We start from the raw sequence: 19092 nt of genomic DNA on the forward strand, positions 1-19092 counted from the left end.
AGCCAGGAAAATATTCATTATGTTATGTAGTGATAAGAGACAAGAAGGAAGATAGAGCAGAGGGAAGGAGGTGGAGCCTTGGGGACTGCAGTTTTAGACAAGATGCCCAGGGACAGCCTTCCTGAGGAGGTGATCACTGAACTGAAAAGAATGAGGAAACTGGCCATGGGGTCCATGGGGGAACATGGTCAGGCAGAGGGGACAGTCCTCAGAAGAGCATCGAGGTGGGAGAGTGCCTGTAATACTCTAGAAATGGCCAAGGCAGGTCACGGCGGAGAGCAGCAGGGACCAGATTATGGAGGGCTAATGTGCAATACCGCATTGTCAGGATTTTGGCTTTTTCCTACAAGGGAAACCAGAGCCCTTGAAGGGAGCAGAGAAATGATGCGACCCGGCTTATGCTTAATAGGATCACCCTGGCTGCTCTGTTGAAAACAGGCTACAAGGGGTCAGAAGCAGAGATCAGCTGGGAGCCTATTATAATCCAGGCAAGAGAGAATGGTGGCTTGGGCCAGGAAGGGGGCAGTGAGAGGCTGAGAAGGGGCTGGCTTTTGGCTATATTTAGAAGTAGAGATAATAGGATTTGCTGACAGATTGAAAGTGGAGTGTAAAAGAGAAGAGTCAAGTACTCAAGGTTTTTGACTGCAAGAATAGTTTCCATTTACCAAAACTGGGAAGACTGTAGGAGGAACGGGTTTGGGGTGGAAGAGATCAGTATTGAATGTACACGTTGGACGTGCCTGTTACACAAGCACAGCAGAGGCTGTTGGTGCTTCACTTGTGCCTCTTTGGGTCTTACCATCTCAGGGCATGCAAGCCGGGCCTTCATCTCTCATCTCTTTGCCTCTGGGCTTTCTCTAGCTGCTGGAGCTGCTTTTCCTGCATGCATGGGAGGCCAAAAATACAGGGGAATTAACATCTGTCAAGAGCATCCAACAACCAGTTACTGGAAGTAACTGATGTACCCCCGCTCTCTCACACTTCTCATCAGTCAGTCAGTTTAGTTTAGTTGCTCAGTCGTGTCTGACTCTGCGACCCCATGAATTGCAGCACACCAGGCCTCCCTGTCCATCACCAACTCCCGGAGTTCACCCAGACTCACGTCCATCGAGTCAGTGATGCCATCCAGCCATCTCATCCTCTGTCATCCCCTTCTCCTCCTGCCCCCAATCCCTCCCAGCATCAGAGTCTTTTCCAATGAGTCAACTCTTCACATAAGGTGGCCAAAGTACTGGAGTTTCAGCTTTAGCATCATTCCTTCCAAAGAAATCCCAGGGCTGCTCTCCTTCAGAATGGACTGGTTGGATCTCCTTGCAGTCCAAGGGACTCTCAAGAGTCTTCTCCAACACCACAGTTCAAAAGTATCAATTCTTTGGCTAGTAAAACTCAAATGATAACTCGCAGCAGGATTTTTGGTGGATGGAAGGAACAAAAAAAAATCCCCAGTAAAAAATGAAGCAGTCAGTGCCATAAGCCTCATGGATCAGTTTATTAAAGGGTAACTTACTCATAAGGTGGGATCAGGATTGGACAGACAATGATCTGGAAGCATTTGTAGGGTGTACTCTGCACTGCCAACCAGCCACTGGGACAATTTTAGAGCCAATCTAGGATATGGGGGTATGTATGTGCTTAAAACAGCAAGTGTATTCCTGAATCAAGGTGATTGAAAGGGTAACGAGTCTTGTGGGTACCAGGAATATGTCAGCAAAAGTCTTCATCATTATTTGGGAACTAACAGAGCATAGAGGCCACCTGGACTTAACAAACCTTAAACAATATCTATGCGGTAGAAAATCCGCCTGCCAATGCAGCATACCCGGGTTTGATCCCTGGGTTGGGAAGATCCCCTAGAGAAGGAAATGGCAACCCACTCTAGTATTCTTGCCTGGAAAATCCCATAGACAGAGTAGCCTGGTAGGCTACAGTCTGAAAGAGACACAACTTAGCGACTGAACAACAATATTAACTACAAAGCTCTTGACAACAGAAAAGTGATTTACTGCATGGTACAGTCCTGGATAGGGTCAGTGGAAGGACAGGAGGAATTGTATGGGCCCAGGATGGTGTCAGTTATGCTAAGAGTCATACAGAATTAACTGGTAACTTGCTTAGTAACACATCCTTAATTGGCTGCCTTTCCTTTCCTCTCTCACTTCCTCATTCTTCTACCACTGTTTGCTGGGTACAGCTGTACCATTCCTCATCAACTGTTTGCAGTTGAATCATTACCTCATGATCTTCTTCGGAACCCAAACTGAGACAGCCACATGGAGAGGTCTTGTAGGCAGGTGTATATATGAACCTGGGATCACCAAGGAAATGATTGTAGAGATGGCCAAGGACTGAGCCTTCAGGTGTCCAACATTTAGAGGCTGGGCAGATGAAAAGAACACAGCAAAGGAACCTTAGAAGAAGTGGCAAGAGGTAGGAGGAAAACCAAGAGTGTGTTTCGTCAGAAACTCAGTGCAAAGATGTTTCTAGGAGGAGGGATGAAGCCTGAGAACTGGCCATTGTTTTTAGCAACTTGGAGATCATCAGTGACGCTGAGAAGAGCATTTTTAGTAGCATTATCTCTTAGGCTTAAGGTATAATGAGGGTGGGACTTCCCTGGTGGTCCAAGGGTTAAGAATCTGCCTTGTAATACAGTGACATGAGTTTGATCCCTGGTTGGGGAACTACGACCCCACGTGCTGAGGGGCACCTAAGGCGGCAGCCACAACTACAGGAGCACGTGCACTGCAAAGAAGAGCCCGAGTGCCGCAACTAAGATTTATTTGGCAACTTAGCCAAATAGATAAATTAAAAAATACATATAGTGGGAGAACTGGGACAGTGACATAGGACCAACTCTTTAAGGGAGCTTTTCTATACAGAGAATGAGAAAAAGAGGCCTGATGTTGAAGGGGGAAGTGAGGTTTTTCTGTGACTTCTCAAAAACTTTTAAAACATGTTCAGTGTACATAAATACACAAATGAAGTTTTTAAATCTGAAATATTCAGTTAAATGAATTTTCCAAACTAAAAAAGACCTATATAACCACCACCAAGTTCAAGAGAAAACATCCCCAGTACTTCAGAGGCTCCCCATCCCCACTTCTATTTACTACATCCCCACATATAACTGGGCTTTCCTGGTGGCTCAGGGGTAAAGAATCCACCTGCCAATGCAGGAGACCTGGGTTCGATCCCTGGATCGGGAAGATCCCCTGGGGAAGGAAATGGCAACCCACGCCAGTATGCTTGCCTGGGAAATCCTATGGACAGAAGAATCTGGTGGGCTATAGTCCATGGAGTCTCAAAAGAGTAGGACACAACATAGCGACTAAACAAGTGTAACCACTATCCTGACTTTTAACATCACAGATTACCTGTAAAACTTTATGTAAATGACCTCATACAGCGTGTCTTCTTTTTTGTCTTCTTTCATGTGCTCAATGTTAAATCTGTGAAAACCAGGGACTTCCCTGCTGGTCCAGTGGTTAGGACCCAGCACCCTCACTGCCAGGGCCCCTAGTTCAATCCATGGTGCAAATCACACAGCAGAGCCAAAAAAAATTTTTTTTGGGGGGGGGAAACCATTCATATTATTTTGTGTAGTTTAGGTGCTTCATTCTTATGCTATACAGCAGCTCATTGTATGAATATATTATAATTTATGCAATCTATTGTTCATGAACATGAGGATAGTTTCCAATTTGGGGCTACTATGAATAATGTTACTATGAATATTTTAGTACAGTCTTTTGCTAGCATGTATGTATTTTTGTTGGGAAGATTTTTCATTTTTCTTAGATGGGTAAATAGCATGAATGTATGCAGATGGAAAAGATTAAGTAGAAAGGTTAAAATTGATGATGCAGGAGAGAAGAAAGAAATTTTGGCTGCCCATTCTTGAGTAGATGAGAGTAGATGGAATCTATTCAACAGGTAGAGGCGTCTTAGCCAGGCCTTAGGAGCAGGGACCATTTATCCAGAAGAACAAAACGGAAGACAGAGTTTATGAGCACAGATTCAGGTAGGCTGGAAGACTTGAGGACATTCTCTTCTATTGCTTTCTTTACTCAATACAATAGAAAGCAAGGTCATTCAGCTATGAGCAAGGAGAGAAAGCATCAAAGAACTGATGGGAGAAAAGAAGCCATGAAAGTACCATCTAAAAGTGTAGGAGTGTTATTGGACCAGACAAATAAAGTGTTTGCCAGGAGCATTAAAGACGCACCCGAGGTTATAAATCATGAATTCAAAGTGAGACAAGCCATCATGTCACTGCCTGGGTACAGGCAGAGAGTAGGTGAGAGGCTGGGTGTGACCAGGTATGTTTTAGCTGAGTGAACAGGATGAGAGAGAGAGCAGAGATGCTGAGGGAGCACACAAACCCATGCCAACAACAATAAAGATGCTTCTCCAACACATGCCATCATCCTCCCAGTTCCTCAACCCAGAAACCTTGACCTCTTCTTCAACCCTAAACCTTAGCTGAACCCCGAGTCCTACTGACTCCGCCTTCTAAATATCTCACCCTTTCCTAGTTGATTAAGCTGTTGTAATCTGTCTCCCTCATCCATGTTTACCCACACGGCAGCCAGAAGTGATCTTTTAGAAAATGCAAGCCTGGTCATGTAAGCTAGCTCTCTGCTTGAAACTTTCTAGTGGTTTCTTTTGGTTACCAGAGGGGAAGGGTAGGGGGTGGAGGGGATAGTTAGGGAGTCTGGGATTGACACTGCTATATTTAAAGTGGGTAAGTAACAAGGCCTTACTGTGTAGCACAGGGAGCTCTGCTCAATATTATGTAACAACCTAAATGGGAAAATAATTTGAAAAAGAATGGATATGTGTATAACTGAAATCACTTTGCTGTTCAGCTGAAACTAACACAACATTGTTGTTGTTTATCAACTATGTGCTGTGCTGTGCTTAGTCTCTCAGTTGTGTCTGAATCTTTGCAACCCCATGGACTGTAGCCCACCAGGCTCCTCTGTCCATGGGGATTCTCCAGGCAAGAATACTGGAGTGGGTTCCCATGCCCTTCCCCAGGGGATCTTCCCAACCCAGGGATCGAACCCAGGTCTCCCCAGATTCTTTATCATCTGATCAACTATACTCCAATATAAAATAAAATAAAGAAAAAAAAAGAAAAGGAACTTTCCCATGGTTTCTCTGTGTCCTTAATCTGAGGTCCAGAATATGACTCAGGGACTTTGGCCCTGACTGACTCTCTGGCTTGTCTCTCTGTGTCCTTAATCTGAGGTCCAGAATATGACTCAGGGACTTTGGTCCCGACTGACTCTCTGGCTTCATCTTGGTTTATCTTTTCCTTCATTCCCCATCCAGCTCCACGATCTTCTTTCAGTTCCTCAAAGGCAGTGGTCTCCAAAGTAGGGTTCATGTACCCCTGGAGGTGCCTAAGTGGGGGTGCCAACTGGGATGAGGGAGGAAAATATTAAAGCCTTTTTTTATATTTGTAATTGCATGGTTTTTAATATCAATGATTACATATACTAACAGTGTGTATATTTATAGTTACAGTTCAGTTACAGTTTAGTCACAGTCATGTCCAGTTCTTTGCGACCCCATGGACTGCAGCACGCCAGGCCTGCCTGTCCATCACCAACTCCCGGAGTTTACTCAAACTCATGTCCATTGAGTCAGTGATGCCATCCAACCATCTCATCCTCTGTCATCCCCTTCTCCTCTGACAACACGTGGTCCGCTGGAGAAGGGAATGGGAAACCACTTCAGTATTCTTGCCTTGAGAACCCCATGAACAGTATGAAAAGGCAAAAAGATATTAATAGTGCATGCATCTAATTTGTAAATATACATATATTAGAGCAGTGCTTAAAAATGTTTTATTAGTAAGGGAAGCTAATCAAAAAAGTGAATAGACTAGTCCCCTAAGGTGTCAGGGGCTTTCCTGTCTCAAGGTCTTTTCTCCTATACATCCCTATACACCCCTAAGTATATATCCACCTCCATATATATATATATATATAATCTCCTTATTGCTTCTCCCCTACTTTCCTCTAATTAACACTTAGACTCCAGGGAAGGTGTTAAAAAATCTTCCCTGACTCCATGACTCGGGGTATATCCCCTTGTTTTTCACTCTACTGCATCCTGCTCTCTTACCCCGCAAGCCTGCTGTGCTGGACATCTCCCATCTGCTCCCCCAGGTCCATTTTCCACCCTTCATTTTCCACTCTGTCCCAGACTATAGTCCTCTAAGTTCCAGCTAAGTTTGGTTTGTAGGGAGATCTTGCAGGGGATCAAAGGAAGGAGAGCAAGAATCTGAGCTGTGTCCCCCCAGCCTGACTGTGAGGTTGATTCGGGCCAGCTATACTCTGGAAGAATGGTCGTGGCTCCTCTCAAGGCAGCTGCCTCTACACAGCACTCTCTAGGTTCTAATATCTTTTCCTTCCCCTTATCTCCTTGGTCCTAAAGACAGATTTTTGGTTGATCCACTCTAGGTTTGAAAAATTTGAATTAGTTGTTGACACTTAATGATTAGAATGATTGCATTACAATTCCGATGTCTCTTGAAAAACATTAGATTTGACAACACTGAGTCTACATTCCCAATAGTAACAATTGTCTGAAGTTGAGTAGCAGCTGCCTCTTTGCTTTGAGGCATGCATTCTTCAGGACGCCACAGTCCCCACTACTCCCTGTTGTCTTACAGTAAGCCTGCCACCTTATTTCCACCCTAGCCTCTAGAGACATTTAAGTTTGCAAGCCCTGGTTTAAAGAATGTGTCAGTCTTTTCACTAAATTTGGAGAAAGGGGAGGTTTACCTTTCAAATTTCTCTGCTTCTTTCTTTCTCCTCTCTGCCACTACCCAGGGAGTCCTCTCTCTGCCATTGCTATCATCACCTCCAAAAACACTGCCCTTAGGCATCCTCTGCTCCTATCCATTCCCCATACTGCAGCCTGAGTACCCATTCTAAAATGGGAATCAGGGACTTCCCTGATGGTCTAATGATTAAGAATCCACCTTGCAATTCAGGGGACATGGGTTCGATTTCTGGTCAGGGAGCTAAGATCCCACATGCCTCGGAGCAGCTAAGCCCTCACACCACAACTAGAGAGCCTGCACATTCTAGAGCTTGTGCTCCACAACAAGAGAAGCCTTCAAGCTGCAACTAGAGAAATCCCATTCACTGTAAGGAAGACCCAGTGCAGCCAAAAAATTTTTTTAAAAAGAATAAAATGGAAATCAGATTATAACAATCCCTTAAAACCTTAAAATGTCTTCCCACATTTTAAGAATAAATGTTAATTTATGTTTTATTCTTCTCTAAAAATAAAGGCAATTAAAAAAAATTTGAAGTACAATATTATAATGGCCTTACAATATTATAATGGGCTTCCCTGATAAAAAAGAAATTATATTACTTTCAGGTATACAACATAGTGATCCAATATTTTTATACAATACAAAATGATCACCATAAGTCATCTGTCACCATATAGAGTTATTATAATATTATTGACTATATTCCCTAACCTATATATTACATCCCTGTGACTTTTATTTTATAACTGGAAGTTTGTACCTTGTAATCTGTCCTTGTCAATTGAAAATGAAAAGCACAGCCTAAAAGTTGAGAATAATCTTTTATTCAGCAGACAAAACTGAGGACTTAAGTGGGGGACACAGTCTCTCAGATATCTCTGAGAGATTGCTCTGAAGAGGTAGAGGAGGAGCCAGAATATATAGGAGTTCTTGCAACAAAGACCAGGTAGTCAGAAGTCCAAAAGATTACTGTTAAAGAAAACCAGATATCCCAAGTTAAGGAATTCAGTGTTTTTCTATGTCTGGGAAGATGCAAGAGTCTGGACTCATTGAAACCATTCCTCGGATATGCACCTCAGCTAATGGAGCCATTATCCTGTGCTTTCTCCTCCTGAGTCTCCTCGGGTGCAGGGGGCTGGGGTTGCGGATGGGGGTGACTTCGGGGTGACTGCTTGATGGCTGGCATCCCATTTCCGTCCCCAGTTCCCTCAGGGCTCACCTTCAGCGGCTGTAATGTGAAGGCTTGATGGCTGCAACATTCTTTGTTTACTGATAGGTCAGGCAACATTTTTTTTCACATATAACCTATTTCTTCATTTCCTTCCTCCAAAGCTATATTTCTTTCTTTTTAAAAAATATTTCTTTATTTGGCTGCATCAGGTTTTAATTGCAGCATGTGGGATCTTTTGTTGAAGTGCACAGGCTTCTCTCTAGTAGTCGTGGCAGGGCGGGCTGGCTTAGTTGCCCTGAGGCACGTGGGGGTCTTAGTTCCCCAACCAGGACTCGAATTTCCCCTGCCTTGGAAGGCAGATTCTTAACCACGGGACCACCAGGGAAGACCCAAGGCTACATTTCTTGAAATAACTTCGAAGGCTCTGGGTCATGTGACACCTGCCTACTGCTCCGGGCTGGTTAGTGACTCCTTCCCCTCCACCGCCCACCCCGCCGCCCCTTCAATTCCCAGTGTCCAACATAGTGGGATCTTCAAACACAAACACGACATCTTGCCCAGACCTGGCACGCTGTCCCCTTCCCATGGCCAGGTATTGGGCCTCCTTCCTCACCTCCTGGTCACAGGGTGTGTCACTTCTTAATGGGGAGCTGTCTGTTCTCCCATCTGCACCCCTTCCTAACACATGCCACAGTGTAATAAGGTTTTTCTCAAACCCTCTGTCTCATATGTCTGTCTTCTTCACCATCTGGAACACAGTAGGTACTGCCTGAACATTTGTTGAAGGAGTGGACTTAGAGACCTAGTTCTTCATGGAACTGCGATTTCTACCACTTAGTGGCAATCCAGAACACCAGGGATTTTTAAATGTTTTCTATGATTATTCATTAGTGTTAGAGGAGGCATGGTGGAGGAAGCAGGTTGGGACTAGAGTGAGCAGGCATACTGCTGCTGCTGCTAAGTCGCTTCAGTCGTGTCCGACTCTGTGCGACCCCATAGACGGCAGCCCACCAGGCTCCGCCATCCCTGGGATTCTCCAGGCAAGAACACTGGAGTGGGTTGCCATTTCATAGGGTGTAGAATTTCAGGAAGGGCTTCCCCTCACAGCTCCTCTCTTGCCTGACTCTGACCCCGGCCCTGGGAGGGCAGCCTCTGCTCACAACCACTCAGGTATACAACTGAAAAACCAAAACTAGGATGGTGTTTAAAGGGCGGTTTGAGACAGCGCCTGACCTGCACGCAGTGCGAGGAGCGAGCGTGCCGCTCCCGGGCGGGAGCGGGAGACAGAGGAGGACCCGCACCTGAACTGAAGCCGGGCGGGCGCTGGGAGGACCGGGCGGAGGAGAGGCGGCCTCTCCTACCGGCAAGCTGCCAGACTGAAGGACGGAATTCACTATTCTCGCTCTTAAAAACAACAGCTCGCGCCCTACCTCCAGGTGATCTGCCCGACCCAGGGATCAAACCAGGTCTCCTGCATTGTGGGGATGGCTTTACAATTCCAAGTGTACTAAAAAACCATGGAACTGCACACTATGGGTGAATTGTGTGCTGTGAGAATTATAAAAAAAAAATAATAATAATAATAAATAAATAAAATAACAGCTCGCCTAACGGGCTACGCAAAACCAAAGTTTCTGTTTCAGGTGAACAGCTGCCCGGATTCTTAATCCCAAAGACTGAAGAGTAGGAAAGCCACGACGAGAGAGGGGACCCCTACCCCACCTTATCCCACCCCCCGTACCCCGGGGGGATAGCCGGGGCTGTCCGTCCCTCTGCCTGGAGCATGGCCTGCGGAGGGAGGGCGCGGAAGCCCCCAGGGTTCCGCTCGGTAGAGCCTCCCCCACGATGTTGCGATATTGCGGACACCCTGAGCCAGCGTGGTCACATCAGGCACCGGGAAATCCTGCCGCTGTCTTCTGGGAGACCTATGACCTACTTTAACAAAACCACTGACACTCTTACTTTAAACTAGCTGCTTCTATTTTCACGCCTGTAAATAGAAGCTCAGCTGGTAGCTCAGCTGGTAAAGAATCCTCCTGCAAAGCAGGAGACCCCGATTTGATTCCTGGGTTGGGAAGATCCCACGGAGAAGGGATAAGTTACCCACGCCAGTATTCTTGGGCTTCCCTAGTGGCTCAGAGTCCACCTGCAATGCAGGAGACCTGGGTTCGATCTCTGGGTTGGGAAGATCCTCTGGAGAAGGAAATAGCAACCCACTCCAGTATTCTTGCCTGGAGAATTCCATGGACAGAGGAGCCTGGCGGGCTACAGTCCATGGGGGTCACAAAGAGCGGGACACGACTAAGGGATTGAGGACACACACTGTGCCAAAGTTCTTCAAAGCAGTTGTTTTTCAAGTAGGTCAAATAGGAGCCTTGCCATCCTGTGTTCTCAGAAGTTTTCTTGCCTGGAAAATTATCAAAGTCTGGTCCAGTTTGAGCAAAAACATGAAGTGTCAGTTTTTAGTAGAGATTCATTCATTTTCAAACATTAACCATTTTTAATACGTAATTCATTGATGTTAATTGTATAATTAATTGTAGGAAAATTAAAAAAGGAAAACCATCCGTGATCCCCCTATTAATAATATAACTATTCTAAGCATTTGGTGTATTATCTTGCCAGATTTTTTTCCTATGCAAATGCATATTTGTGTTTTTCCTCATGTTCTTTGTTTTTAATGTTTATTTATTTATTGGTTGCGTGGAGTCTTTGTTGCCTCATGCAGGCTTTCTGTAGCTGCACTGCACGGGCGTCTCATTGCAGTGGCTTCTCTTGTTGCAGAGCACAGGCTCTAGAGTGTGGGGTTCGGTAGTTTGGCTCATGGGTCTAGTTGTCCTGCAGCGTGTGGGATCTTCCAGGACCAGGGAGCCTACCCATGTACCCTGCATTGGCAGGCGAATTTTTAACCACTGAACCACCAGGGAAGTTCCCTCACATGTTCTATATTGAATATCTTTCCATGTCTATCAATAAAGATCAAGATCATTATTTTAATCACTGCACATACCATTTTGATAGCTCTGTACCATTGTGGAGATAGGTGAACCACATTTTATTTTAACTATATCTCTCGCTAGACTCCTAAGCTGTTCTCTGTATCACCGAAGTCTTCTTACACAAGCAAGCTTGTATATGCATCAGATTATTTAAGATTAACTGCCAAAATGGAAAAAGTCTGGGTAAAGTATTCGACCATTTTTAAGGCTCTCAAGATGTAAAACCAAACTACAATCCAGAACCATCTTACCAACTAGTCCTCCCACCAGTGGTACCTTGCAGTGCCCATCTCCTCATGGCTCTCTAACACTTCACCCACACTGAGCACTGATGCGTTCCATGCTGGTACATGGTGTGCCAGGCACTGACAACGTCAAATCAGAATGCAGCCCAGGCAGGAAGAGGGTAGGAGGAAGAAACGAGTAAGGAGTCATCATTTTCAGGGCAGGGTGCTGAGATTATTGTATAGAGAATACACAGAAATTGGATGTCATCTTCCGGGGACAGGTGTCATAGAAGGCTTCCTGGAAGAGGTTGTTTCTGAGGCTGGCCGTGAAGAATCATCTGTCATTAACCAAGTAAAGATAGGGAAGGAGTGATGAGCCAGATAGAGAAATAGTCCTGGTAGACGCAGGTAGAGAAGAGATCTCAGGTGTGAATGTAAAAGACCTTTTCAGTGAACTGCAAAGCATCCTGTAACGAACTGAAGGGTACATGGGGAGGTGGGGACCATGGACAGGAATGATGGACAATGAGGCTGAAGGGGTGGCTTGGACCTGATCAAGAGAGTCTCTGTTGGCTACGTAGAAGTGCTTTATCCAGAAAACTGGATAAACCTCACCAAACTGAAACCTCCTGGGGAGGCAGAAGTTGGCATTAAAACCTATACATGGTAGAGTCATACTGATCCCAGGGACCAGCACTGATGTTGAACTCGGAAATTGCTAGGAGCTCTCTGAGCTATAAACAGCCACTTAACCTCTTTGTCTATTAAAATAAAAATAAAGGGACTAGGTTCCTTCCAGTTCTAAGCAGCTATGAACTCAGGCACATCCTTTGACTTTTTTTCTTTTTTTCCAGAAAAAGTGGCTATTAAGATCCTGGATAAGACCAAGTTAGACCAGAAAACTCAAAGGCTGCTATCCCGTGAAATCTCCAGCATGGAAAAACTGCACCATCCCAACATCATCCGCCTTTATGAGGTCGTGGAGACTCTATCCAAGCTCCACCTGGTGATGGAGTATGCAGGGGGAGGGGAGCTCTTTGGGAAGATCAGCACGGAAGGGAAGTTCTCAGAACCAGAAAGCAAGCTCATCTTCTCCCAGATTGTGTCTGCCGTGAAGCACATGGTGAGCAGGGTGAGGAGGGAGGATCTAGCTCCCATTCCCCCCACAATGGAAGCATGGAGCTTTAGTTTACCGTTGTCTAAGCCAGCAGTCTTCAAACTTTTGGGCACTGGGGACTAGTTTTGTGAAAGACAAGTTTTCCATGGACCAGGGCAGGGGGTGGTTTCAGGATGGTTCTCATAAGGAGCTTGCAACCTAGATCCCTCCCATGCACCGATCACAGTAGGTTTCGAACTCTTTTGAGTATCTAATACCCTTGGCAGAGCTCAGGCAGTAACGCGAGTGACAGGGAGCAGCTGTAAACACAGGTGAAGCTTCACTTTATTACCCGCCACTCACTTCCTGCTGTGCAGCCTGGTTCCTAACAGGCCATGGGCCAATACTGGGAGTCAGGGCCCCCTGATCTAAGCATCCCCGAGGGCTTCAGTCCTTTATAAGGGCAGATAGCAGTCCCTTCCGTGAGAGTCAGATGTCTGGCTGGGATTGTGCTCCTGACCTCCAAAGCGATGCCCAGGGGTCTCAGTTACATTTGTAGCCTCCTGGCTTCTGCGGAAGTTGGAGGAGTCACTCTGAGCAGCCAGACGACCGATACCCATTCCCTGGCCACACCCATTCCTCCAACCCCGTCTTCTGGTACTCAGAGAGCTGGCTTCTCGCTGCTTCTTGGCCTTGCCTTCCTTCTGTGTCTAGGATGCCCTCTCCCCGCTTATCACGCCTCACAGTCCCGATCTCATCCACACTTCATGACCCAGCTCAGCTTGTCTCTGTGAAGCTTTCTTCAGTCTGGGCTCAGCCCGCACTGATCTTCATGCCTTTGGTGAACTCTTCTAGTTCTTCTGCCTCTGTGCTCAGCACACTAACACTTGCTTGTGTCTTTCTGATTTTAGTTCTCTGATTATTTCTTTAAATAAATCTGGTTTCCGTAAGCACACTCCCCCTGATTCTCCTGTGTCCTCTATCAACAGCCATATTACTGGGCACACAGGAGGAATCAGACTTGCAGTCCTGACCACCACTTGTACTACTCTGTTAGTGCAGAAGTTTTGGCCACCCTCTTTGCCCAGCCCTCAAAGTAACTGGCAGGAAGAGACACTTTTCTGGGATCTGTGTTAGCTGAGAAGCTGTATCTTTTGCTCCTCTTCTTGGATGTCGTGAGATAAGAACTGGAATCAGTGAGCTCCTGGCCAAATTATTAGCAGGGTATTAGTGCCCTAGGGACCCCAAGATCACATTTGAGAGGGAGAGGGGGAAGAAAAAGAAGTGAGCAAGGGAGAACCTAAGCCTGATAGTGGTGGCTGTGGTACCACCGATTGTCACCTAAGTGACTCTGTGCTGGGGTGGACTTTCCCCAGGCCGAGAACTAAGCCAGACCTATACCACGCACAATGGTGAAGCTCCAATACTTTGGCCACCTGACGCGAACAGCCAACTCATTGCAAAACACCTTGATGCTGGGAAAGTTTGAGGGCAGGAGAACGGGACAACAGATGACGAAATGGTTGGATGGTATCACCGACTCAGCAGACATGAGTTTGAACAAACTCTGGGAGATAGTGAAGGACGGGGAAACCTGTACTGCTGCAGTCCATGGAGTCACGAAGAGTCGGATATAACTGAGCGACTGAACAACAAATACCAAGCAGTGGAGCAGATGGTCAGAGTCTTCCACATTCTACTCAGAAAAGAGATCTGGCAGGAGAGCAGAGAGGATCCAGCAGTCGAGAATGCAGACTGAGTCCTCTGAGGCTCTATACCATGACTTTCTCCAGCTCTCAGGTCTCCAAAAAGAGAGGATGACAGGCATAGATCTGGATTTTATTGGGTTTGCTTCCTGTATGCCAGGACCATGCTGAACACTGCAGATACAGCATCACGTTCAGTTCTCACAAGAGCTTTGTGTGTGTGTTAGTTGCTCAGTCTTGTACGACTCTTTGCCATCCCATGGGGTGTAACCCACCAGGCTCCTCAGTCCATGAGATTTTTCCAGACAAGAATACTGGAGTGGGTTGCCATTTCCTTCTCCAGGGGATCTTCCTGACCCAGGGATTGAACCGGGGTCTCCTGCATTGCTGGCAGACTCTACCATTTGAGCTACCAGGGAAGCCCATACAAGAGCCTTAGGAGGTGGTTCTCAGTGTTCTGTTTTACAAAGAAGGAAGCTGACATTCACATACACAACTGGCATAGTTGAACCTAGAACTAATAAAAATGTCAGGCTCCGAAGCTTGGATTCTTACCCCGGAAGGTCCATCTGGAAAAGTAGCATTAAACCATTTCCCAAGTGCCCTTGGCATTAAACTGGTCAAGAGTCTTCAAGCTTGTCTGGATCCAGAATGCAAGGGTGGGATGGGATCTGCTGCCAGAAACTTGTCCACTATAAATTGTTCCCTTCTACTGCATTGTATAAAGTTACAGGAGCCCATCCAAAGGAGCAGGGGTAGGGGGTCGGAGGAGGGCTCTTTTTCTTCTTGAGGTTGGCCCTAGTCGAGAGATTGCTCAGCCAGGAAAACCCGCATATGGTCTCAGAGGTGAAGGATTAACTGTCTCATTGTGTTTCACAAGATCTAGGTCTTTCTCGTTCTCTCTCTCTTTAGTCACTAAGTCTTGTCCAATTCTTGTGACCCCATGGACTGTAGCCTGCTAGACTCCTCTGTACATGAGACTCTTCAGGCAAGAATACTGAAGTGGGTTGCCATTTCCTTCTCCGGGGGATCTTCCTGACCCAGGAATTGAACCCAGATCTCCTGCATTGCAGGCAGATTCTTTACCAACTGAGCTAGGAGGGAAGCCCATTTAGGCCTTACTTTTGGCACTAATTCCTAAGTCCACGTCAGGGACAGACTCCAGCTTTGACTCCACAGAAAAGAACCTTTGGTCTGCTTGGAGGGTACAGGTGTTACATTTGGCTAAAGGTTATGCCAGGGCAGCTTGCAAGGTCTGAGATCTGATATGACTTAAGTTGATTTCCATTGAATTTCTGTTGTTACACCAACATCACCTCACTGTTTCAGAGCAACTGCTGCATCTTTAATGTTGGCTTTTACTTTGAGAATGACTTTCCCTCCTTTGTCTTTTTCCACAGCATGAAAACCAAATTATTCACAGAGATCTGAAAGCAGAAAATGTGTTCTATACCAATAATACTTGTGTGAAGGTGGGCGACTTTGGATTCAGTACAGTCAGTAAAAAAGGTGAAATGCTGAACACTTTCTGTGGGTCTCCACCCTACGCGGCGCCTGAACTTTTTCGAGATGAGCACTACGTCGGCGTTTACGTGGACATCTGGGCCTTGGGGGTGCTTCTCTACTTCATGGTGACTGGCACCATGCCATTTCGGGCAGAGACCGTGGCCAAACTGAAGAAGAGCATCCTGGAAGGCACCTACAGCGTGCCTCCACACGTGTCGGAGCCCTGCCTCCGCCTCATCCGGGGAGTCCTCCAGCCAGTACCCGCCGAGAGGTACGGAATCGACTCCATCATGAACAATGAGTGGATGCAGGGGGTGCCATATCCCACCCCTTTGGAGCCTTTCCAGCTAGATCCCAAACATTTGTCAGAGACCAGCAGCCTCAAAGAAGAAGAAAATGAGGTCAAAAGCACTTTAGAACACTTGGGCATTACAGAAGAGCACATTCGCAATAACCAAGGGAGAGATGCCCGAAGCTCCATCACAGGGGTCTATCGAATTATTCTGCATAGAGTCCAAAAGAAAAAGGCTTTGGAAAGTGTTCCAATAATGATACTACCAGACCCTAAAGACAAGGACCTAAAGAAAGGATCCCGTGTCTATAGAGGCATAAGACACACATCCAAATTTTGTTCAATTTTATAAATTGCATTAGATTGCTGGTAATTAACTAAGATCGTTGTTGCTGCTTTTAAATTTTTTTCACCAACTTGAGTGGAGACTTTTTGTAATTTTTAAATAAATTTAAATTTAAGATATGCATTTCCCCCTTCCCCTCCCAAACGTTTGTTAGCTCAGATTCTAGCTTGGTTTGCAATCTTGTCTTATTCTCAAACTCTAGCCTTCATTCAGTTAATCGAGGAATATTTACAGTGCCAACCACGTGCTACACACGATTTAAGGTGCTGCAAAATAGGATGGCCAAGTATCCCCTAGAGGTGTGGGTTTGAACCCCACTGCTGAATGAATTTCCCAGCTAGCTCAATGGTAAAGAAGCTGTCTGTCAATGCAGGAGACACAAGAAACATGGGCTCAATCCCAACGATCCCCTGGAGGAGGAAATGGGCAACCCATTCCAGTATACTTGCTTGGAGGATCCCCACAGACAGAGGAGCCTGGGGGGCTGCAGTCCATGAGATTGCAAAGAGTCAGACAGGACTGAGCAGACACATTGCGTTACATTACCATATACCAGGCAGTTTAAGATCCTGCAAAATCAAAAATAGGCCAAGTCCTTCCTCTCCTGTGTGGGATAGTCTTGTGCTGAACAAACGTACCAACAACAGCAACAACATTTTCTAAAATATCAGATAGTAATAGATGCTACACAGATAATTCAAATACAGTAATCTGATATTAGAGGCTTGCCACTTTGTATGTTTTGGAAGGCTGGTTTGTGTAGCCGACGATCTGAGATCTGAATGAGAGCAGGAGTGACTTGGAAAGCCAGCTGTGAGCATCAAGCAACGAAGGGTTTGAGACATGGTTCTTTTCTAACAGAGCCTAGGACAGAGGCTCCAGGTAGAGTGATTGATTTGGGAAGTGATCCTAGAGAGCAGGAAGGAGGGTAGAGGAGAGAAGCAGGGAGGATCATTACAGGGTGGCCCGTGCTCCAGGTGACTGTCACCCAGTCCTGTAGGATGCTCTGAGGAGCCTTATGAAACACATCTGAGGAGTCTGCCCAGGGTACTAAAAGGGAAAGTGTCTATCCAGCTGCTCCTGGGGCCCTACGATGCCACCTGCACCTCCAGATTGTGATGAGTGAGGGCCACGGGGGCTCCCCATGCTTCTCATGCCTTAAGAGCCGGGGCAACCCCAGGGCAGGAAGTAAGAGGTACACACAGTTGGCCCTGGGACAAGATGCAGTCAAATAGGGCCTGCGTGAAGCCACCAGCTTGCCCCAGTGGTTGCTGCCTCAGTGGCTGGAGAAGGAAGTGTGGCTGAAAGGATCTGAAATCTGTGGTCAGACACAGCCCACCCCCAGCCCTCCTCATATTCTTCTTCCATTGAAGTCTGATCCATTGCTGTCAGTCTCCTTCATGGGGTGAGAGCTGGAAGGACTTAATGCAGTAGGATTAGTCAAATAAGTCCCAGGGGTGATTCTCAAGTTCCAGGTCACCAGAATCACCCAGAAGGCGTGTTAAAACAGACTATGAGGCCCTGCCCCCAGTTTTGGAGTCAGAAGTGAAAGTGTTAGTTGCTTAGTCAGTTTATGTCATTCACTCAATCGTGTCCGACTCTTTGTGACCCCATGGACTGCAGAACGCCAGGCTTCCCTGTCCATCACCAACTCCCAGAGGTTGCTCAAACTCATGTCCATCGAGTCGGTGATGCCATCCAACCATCTCATCCTCTGTCTTCCCCTTCTCCTCCTGCTTTCAATCTTTCCCAGCATCAGGGTCTTTTCCAATGAGTCAGTTCTTCACATCAGGTGGCCAAAGTATGGAAATACAAATTCTTCAAGAGGGTCCTTGACTGTCACGGTGAATCATTTCCGACTCTTTGCGACCTCATGGACCATACAGTCCCTGGAATTCTCCAGGCCAGAATACTGGAGTGGGTAGCCTTTCCCTTCTTCAGGGGATTCTCCCAACCCAGGGATTGAACCCAGTTCTCCAACATTGCAGGGGGATTCTTTACCGGCTGAGTCACAAGGGAAATCCAAGAATACTGGAGTGGGTAGCCTATCCCTTCTCCAGGGGATCTTCTGACCCAGGAATCTAACCAGGGTCTCCTGCATTGCAGGCAGATTCTTTACTAACTGAGCTATCAGACTGTCATGGTAAGAAAAATCAATTCTGCTTCCATCTTTTTGGTGCCCAGACTTGTATATTTTAACAGCAAGGAACATATATTTATGAGCCAGTGTTAAAGCATGTATACTGAATCCTGGGGGTCAGCACCCCAACCCTGCAGGATGTTGTCCTGTGGCTGGTGTCTTAGTTGAGCTGCTCCATCGCTCTGTCTCTGCTGGCTGCTTCTACTGCTGAGGTACTCAATAAGAGAAGTACATCCCATGGTCATGTGCCCGTTGCCCCCACTGCTTTTACCAAAGATGTGGTATTTGAGGCAATGGTATGTAATATACATGACAATGGATCAGGTATTCTCTAGGACCTCGTATGATGGTCTTGGAGGATTCACTGAAGACAGGAAAGGTGAACCTATATCCTGTGTAGATGTCAGCTCTGCGAGGATGAATCGTTGCTTTGTCTGTCCGAATGTATGACTCTGTGGATCTGATAATGCTCAGCTCACGAGGAGATCTGCTTGGTCCCTTGGTGACCCATAATCAGGTGCTCAGTCTCTCCTAGGGCCCAGAAACATGCCGAGAGCCTGAGAAGACCTCTGTTGCAGAAAGCGTGGCTCACTCCCGGATCCTGCAGGGCTGTCTATAACCTTCTGCAGGGGTGGCCAAAGAACACACTGTGTTCTTAAGCACCACTTAGACAGTCAGAGTAGCAATGCAATTTGCAGTGAAGCCTGAAACTACTGTAGGTCTTTTTTCTGTAGCATCCACCTGAAACCAGCAGCCCTGATAAATGGGCTGGAGGAATATACCAGGTGCAACGTGTGTTTCCAAAACCCAGAG

At 46.4% G+C, this 19092-nt stretch overlaps 1 protein-coding gene across 1 annotated transcript in view; it reads left to right on the top strand.

Moving 5' to 3' along the window:
• NIM1K (NIM1 serine/threonine protein kinase) overlaps nt 1–16252 on the top strand; it is a 77900-nt gene extending 61648 nt beyond the window's left edge. The window contains exons 3-4 of the mRNA XM_070357821.1: nt 12048–12316; nt 15396–16252. Coding sequence (XP_070213922.1) covers nt 12048–12316; nt 15396–16145 — 1019 coding nt within the window. The 3' untranslated portion in view covers nt 16146–16252. The remainder of the gene's footprint in view (nt 1–12047; nt 12317–15395) is intronic.
• Nucleotides 16253–19092: the final 2840 nt, after the last annotated feature.

The sequence above is a fragment of the Bos mutus genome, chromosome 20, assembly GCF_027580195.1.
Source record: "Bos mutus isolate GX-2022 chromosome 20, NWIPB_WYAK_1.1, whole genome shotgun sequence".
Lineage (NCBI taxonomy): Eukaryota > Metazoa > Chordata > Mammalia > Artiodactyla > Bovidae > Bos > Bos mutus.